The sequence below is a fragment of the Lates calcarifer genome, linkage group LG19 (genome assembly GCF_001640805.2).
Source record: "Lates calcarifer isolate ASB-BC8 linkage group LG19, TLL_Latcal_v3, whole genome shotgun sequence".
Lineage (NCBI taxonomy): Eukaryota > Metazoa > Chordata > Actinopteri > Centropomidae > Lates > Lates calcarifer.
This window is the reverse complement of record NC_066851.1, coordinates 12,906,629-12,913,258: the sequence shown is the minus strand read 5'-3', so window position 1 is coordinate 12,913,258 and position 6,630 is coordinate 12,906,629. Positions and strand designations below refer to the sequence as shown.

The 6,630-nt window shown below is 43.6% G+C and overlaps 1 protein-coding gene across 2 annotated transcripts; it reads right to left on the bottom strand.

Annotated features, from left to right (window-relative positions):
• Positions 1-2,207: 2,207 nt before the first annotated feature.
• Positions 2,208-6,412, bottom strand: cmpk2 (cytidine monophosphate (UMP-CMP) kinase 2, mitochondrial). 2 transcript variants are annotated; one of them, XM_018683985.2, is made up of 5 exons: positions 5,745-6,412; positions 5,348-5,462; positions 4,765-4,990; positions 4,318-4,551; positions 2,208-2,829 (listed from the first exon to the last, which is right to left on the bottom strand). In XM_018683985.2, the coding sequence occupies exons 1-5, from the start codon at positions 6,333-6,335 to the stop codon at positions 2,709-2,711; spliced, it is 1,287 nt and encodes a 428-aa protein (XP_018539501.1). In that variant the 5' UTR covers positions 6,336-6,412; the 3' UTR covers positions 2,208-2,708. The 2 variants fall into 2 exon arrangements, with proteins under 2 accessions (XP_018539501.1, XP_018539503.1); XM_018683987.2 differs by having other exon boundaries at positions 4,765-4,966; positions 5,745-6,409.
• Between the last annotated feature and the right edge of the window lie 218 nt (positions 6,413-6,630).

The following is a 6,630-nucleotide window of genomic DNA, read 5'->3' as shown; positions in this document are numbered from 1 at the left end:
ACTGTGTAAAATGTTGTTTATTTGACAAGGGATGTATATAGACATTGCTGTTGGGTCTTTAGAGTTTGGCAGACACTTGGTGCCAAATCATATGCATGACTCCTCTTGCCATGCTGCTTCATGTGGCTGCCAAGTACGGTCCACTGGGGTCCATGCCAGGGGACTCAGACTACTATTCAAATCCCCCACCACTACCATCACCCCCATCCAACCACACTCCTAACACACACACACACACACATAAAAAAAACACCTTGGGCTTCCTCGATGCCCTGTCTCCCTCCCCCAACCTGTACCAGCCCTATGCCCTCCCATTCCCCTCCCACCCCTACCCCCTCAGTCTCCATACCACACTCATTATTAATGATCTGAGGGACAGCTTTCATTTGATCTATTACTTAGGATGGGACGGCGGCTGCTGTGCTGCTGCATCCCTGCTGGATCTTTAATTATTTCATGGAGGGCTTTCCTCCTCTCTGCTGCTCCTTCTCTGTTGTGCAGATGAAATATTGAAGTTGAGGAGTGTAGTGCAAAGTGGCCCCATACAGGGTGAGGTGTGTGTGCGTGCATGTGTGCTCATCTGTTACTTTGTGTCTGCGTAGTGTTAAGTGTACAGTATATTTGTGTGTATGGACATGTGTGTGTATATGTGTGTGTGGGTAAGGCTGCGGCTCCTCCTGCAGTTCCTAGACCGATCTTAGTTTTTCCTTAAATGTGGCCTTGGACTTTTATCTTGAAACTTCAGTAGGGAGGTCGCAGATTGGAAGCAGATTGCATTAGTTATTAACTTTTCTTTCAAACCACAGTTCAGCTTTGAAACACAAGACATTCTGTGTGTGAATGTGTGAGTTGTTGTTATTGTTAATACCTCTGAGTGTATCCTGGCCATTTGACAAAAACAACTGAAAAAAAATCCCTAATGTCTCAAAAAGGAAAAACGCTATTAACAAATGTAAAGAGAATTATTTCAGTGCATGTGTAATGTACTGTGATTATGGGCCATTAATGTCATATTACAGTCATGTTGAGGGGCAGTAATAGCATGAAATCACTGCTCACTTTTTGTTGCCAAGGATAACAAAGCATAACAACATCTGACATGGAAATATGGCTGACACCACAGGCACACACAACTTTACATTCAGGTATGATGTATGGCGCAATGCCTAATTGCTTTGCTCTCCTACTTCATAAATTTTGGACTCTCTTGAGACAGAGGCTACTGTGTTAATAGCAATCAAAATTCCACACAGGTCTGTGCTTCATTCATTTTGTGTCATGCAGCACATCTACTGTGTCGCCAGGCAGCTGAGGACTTATGAATCCAGTAAACTGTCCTCAGATACTTACCTCATGGAGGAATCCATACGCCATAAACATAATGACACCTTATTTTAGTTTATGTGATTATATGTGATGGTAAGATTTGCATCCACAGCACCTCTCCACTCAGTAAAACATTGGATTGCTGTAATTGGTAGTAGGAGTAATCCATGCGCTTATGTGGGGGAGCATTGGAATGACATTGATATACAGCGCTCCATTAATTGCCATATGAATAGGGTCTGCAGTGGTTGGCGCTCTGCTGATGCATCACAGTAAAAGAGATGGGTCACTCTGTCTTCTCCAGCCCGCAGCTTTGCCAAGCTCATAATTACTAAAACCCCCAATTAATCTTCCCATCACATAGGCCAAATATACACTTCCTCCCTATATAAATGAGTTACAGTATATGCTCTTAGTAAATGTGCATCCTTGTGTGCGTGTTTACACAAGTAGGTGTGCATGTGTACATTTATGTGTGTACAATTGTGAGTCAGTGCCTGTGCCCATGAGAACATCAAGTACAAACAGCACTGTACATGTTCTCAATGTACTCTAGAGCTCCACTGTGAGTCACACAGGTTATCAATACAAGTGGTGTCAGTTGTGTCAGTATCACACAGCTGGACTTAAGGGAATCACCATCTGCAGTGCAGCACATAATGGATTCATTTTTAAAATGGAAAACAATGTGTTAACATAGAGTTAACAGGCATTTATGTAAGCAAGCTAAAACACAGTCATACTGGTACATACAGTTTAAATAACCGATTTCTGCGGCTTACGTAAGACATAAAGGAAGACCACATTCAGATGTTAAGTGTAATTTTCCTTTAATCTGAAAGTTTTTTTTAAAAAAAAACAAACAAACAAGCAAAAAAGTGTTTAATCTGAAATACAGTTTATTTAAATGATTTTTATTTTTGTGTTTCTTGTACATTTTGAACTTTGTGAACTTGTGTGGTATCTGTGTGACTGGTGCTTATATAAATGTTTCAGTCCATTTCCTCAGTGTCAGTCCAAGTACAAGTGGTTGTTAATAAATGCAGCTACACTCTGTCTGATTTCCGAGAGGTCACAACAGCAGTTAAATGCACACTTCTTGACAATACTTTTGTTTGTGTGTCTGTGTGCATGTGTGTGGCTCAGAATCCGTGCATGTGTATGTGTGTCTTCATGAATATGTATTTCTGATTGTAGCATGCGGCTCTGGCCCCTGGCCATTCAACCTTTACTCATTCTGAATTGCGTCTCTTCTCCACAGTCCAATCTGGCCAGCATGCCTCCCAGTATCACATCCACAACACCTTACTGGCACCCAGTGGTGACAGGTGGTACCACATCCACTTGATGCTTGGCCGGCAGCAGGGGAGATGGAGAACTGTTTACAAGTGGCATTTGCCCCTAATTAAAAGCAGCACTTGTTGGAGCACTTGGTCTGCAGGAGGACTAGCATCCACGGTGATGCAAGCTGGGCCACTGATCCTTCGGTAAGCCTCCTCCACTCTTCAGAGATGCACACGCACACATACACAAACAAACACATTAGTCAACAAATGGTCAACAACAAAACAATGTACATATAAACAAAACGAACACTTTACATTACACTACATTACACTGCATAATCTGTTTACAGGATAAGTTTGAGTATTTTGACAGCTCATAGTTTCGGTGAACAGTGAGGACAGTGATAAAAAGCACAGTAACAGAGAAAAATAGTATGAGAAACAACACAGATGGCTCAGAGTGCAGCCATTTCCCAAGACAAATGAAGAATAGTCCTTGTGATCATGATGGACCAAGTGTGTGGAATCTCTCACTCTCTCAGCGGCAGACAGTCAACTCCCTCCACTCTAATTCTGCTGGCCCAACATCTGGCTGCCCCATGTGGAAAGGCTATTATAGAGGATGAATGAAAGTAGCCATCGACCTGTCTGCGTACCGACTAACTGGGCCGGCAGTGCCTTCGAGTTTTGACCAGCTTAATGGAGCACAACAGCTCAGCAACTAATCACCTGCTCTTTCTCATCAGCTGCTTCTCCCATGAGACAGTAATTGATTGTTAAGTGTTTGATGGATCTGACTAAGACTGGGCCAACCTGACTCAGTGAAATGTGCATTACAGTTTGTACCCCATCTGTGGTTTCATGTTTTCACACTCAGAGAGGACTTCTTTTCATCACAGACTGTAGAACATTTGTCCACGTCACTTAGCTAAGTGTGTCTACGGTGGGGTTTTTGTCTGTTTTTCTGCCATTACCCAGTGTGGGTACCATGGACCTCAGTTAGATTAATAGAATGTGAATATAATACATCCCCAAAGACACCTATATTGTCAGAACTATGTTTATGTTATAATGTGCACCTACTAAAACGTCTATCTCGTCCAGTTATTTCAGTTTTCTGTAAGTACGATTTAGTGAAACTTTAATTTTTGATGAAAAATTTTCCAGTGTCATTTGACTTGTTTCAGGATTTCTCAGCTTGTGTGATTAACATCTCTATTTGTGGAATTTAAAACTTTAAAATTAGATTATTTGCACTGAAAATAATTAAACTGAACTCAACAACTGCTAGTTTTATGCACTTGGTTAGGAAAAGTAATCCCAGTATTAGTGCTGAAAGGATAGGTTTACAAATCGATGAGTCAGCCATCAGAACATGAACTGGCAATAATTTCTGTTCAATTAGAGAAAAATGTGTCTTGATCTTTTGCTTTATTATTGTGCTTTGTTTGACTGTTAATTAAGTATCTCTGGGTTTTGGACTGTTGGACACGCAAGCAATCTGAATGCATCACTTTGGGTTTCTGAGAAATTTTGATGGACATTTTTGACATTTTATGGACTAAATGATTGATGATTTAACTGGACATTTGATGAAAAATAATCATTAGTTGCAGCCCCATGCAGTATTTTAAATGCCTGATTGTAAACATGTAAACTCCAACTTGTAGGGATCCAACAGATCCATACAACCCAACTATCTTACCTGAGTCTGAAAAGCTGGTTGTGGTCCAGCTCTTGCTCTTCTTTAGTCTCGTCTAGACCTCTGTTCCTCAGCCTCCTCTTCCTCTCCTCAGGGTCCAGAGTGAGTAAGACCACCAGGCTGGGCTGGAGCAGGTCACTGGGCCAACGGTACACCTCCGAACCCTCAGTTGGAAGGTTTGACAGTGGACCGCTGACTGCTGTGGCGATGGCATAGGCTGCTGTGCTGTGCCAGAATCTGTGGACAGATAATGGAATGGTGGATTGAAAGGTGAGTGATGGATGTATTACAAGGTGACTAGCCTCACAGCTAGACTAGGAAATGTTAAATATTGAGTTGTAGGCCTAAATCCCTGCAGGAAGGTGTTCTGTTGTCCCCCTCTGTTCTCCACAACTTCTTAGAAGAGAAGAAAAAGGTCATGAAACTTCACTCCACCTCAGCTGCTTTTACCTGTCAACGATGACAGGTGTCTTCATGCCCTGCTGGCCTATTTGTTCTGCTGTGATGTAGTTCCCCAGAGCGTAGAAGGCCCTGCGGATGAGGGGCGGCTCCTGATCAAAGCGGGCCCTCCAGGGGGACAGGCACTGGGGAGGGGACCGCAGTAAAACAGCCCCTAGAGTATCCCTCAGAGACTCGGTCAGAGTGGTCTTACCTGTGATGGGGAGAGGGTGTGGAACTTCACAAAGAAAGAAGACACTCAAAGACTAAGCACATTCTCAGAGCTTAAAAGGTAGAATTTGTCATTTTTCTATGTTTCAAATCTCGTAAGGGACGGATGTGAAAAGTTGACCTGAAGCTCCCATCCTATCTACATGGTTTTCATGAGGTCTGCAAAGAGCATTAGATGAGCGAGCTATTAAATAAACCATTTTCACAGTGATGTAACTTTCCTGAGGTCATGATACATGATATCCATTAGACGAAGCTCACTGGCAGATAATGGCTTTAGCAGAGAACAAGCGGCCATCACTTTAGTGAGACATCTATACATCAAAACTGATCACATATTTATTTATGAGGTAATGCCATTAACCTGTGGCATCCAGGCCTTCTATGACAATAACAGGGTGGTCTGGTTTACTTCTGGCCTCTGCTCTGCTGGGCAGCAGCTCCAGCACAGACTTGGCCTCTGGGATGATGTCACCGCACTGCAGAACAGACAAAATCAGTTTGTTGCTGCTGCTGAGAGAGAGAGAGGAGGCAGGAGGGAGTCGTAGACTGTGATGCACATGAACACACACACACACACACACTTCAGTGGGCCACCTGGCACCAATAGATTAATGGAAGTATCCAAGTGCTTTGGGCCACTTGGTATACGCTGCTGTTACATTCCTCTGCCGCATGAGGGCGCCAGTTTGCACCATCATGCAAATTAAGCTGTATTTCTGTATTACTCGTTTATGTGCATATAATGGGACTGTGACAACCTTTTTAATGACTTCATAGGCGTCATCAAGACTGTAGAAAACATCCGAGTTGATGATGTTGAGAACAGATGGATGATATTCTGGCGCTTCTGATGGTACCACATAGTAATCCTTAGACATTTCCACCAACTGGCTCTCTGCAGGTGGCCACAGATGCTGAGTCCAAAGCTGACCGTCTTCACCCCTCAAGTATGAACACACAAGCACCGGGTCGTGCTGTGTTAACTCTCGCAAGAGTCGTTCTGTAGGGGAGGAACTCTCAGAGCTATCTTTTAAAAAATAGCCCTTGATGAGAGAATCCTTGACGTTTGGCAGAAACGAGGACATGGGAGACAGATCGCACCCCGGGGACAAGTGTCTCTGCAATTTGTCTCTCAGCTCCCCGTAGAACTTGGCTCTTCTGATTCTGTCGCCGCTGCAGACGAGGAGAGAGTAGCACCTATCACGGTTTCGTACTTTTCTGAACACCCCTGGAACTTCCCCTCCCCGGTGCTTCTCCTGTATGGCGAAATAGTGGAGCGCTCCATCCAGCTCCACCGAGAAAACACGAGAGGTCCACTGAGGGAGGAGAGACATTGTGCGCCGCGCCATAGTTAAACTGGAGGCGTACTGGTCAATTCCGGTTGTGGACTAATGGTCCCAGCTGATAAGCTTTTCATAAGCTAAGGAAAACGAAAGTAACAGCGCCAAACTGGTGAAACGAAACTTAAGCTCAAATAGGTGGGGCAAATTAAAGCGCAGAAAAAATGCTTCTCCTGAGTTGTCATCATAGAAAAATGCTAAAGACATCAGCAGGAGGGATAAATATTTGCTGGTTGTGTCATAGTAAAGTGTTGTCTCTTACATAACTTTGGCACGGGCAACAGGTGGACCACTGAGAGAAACG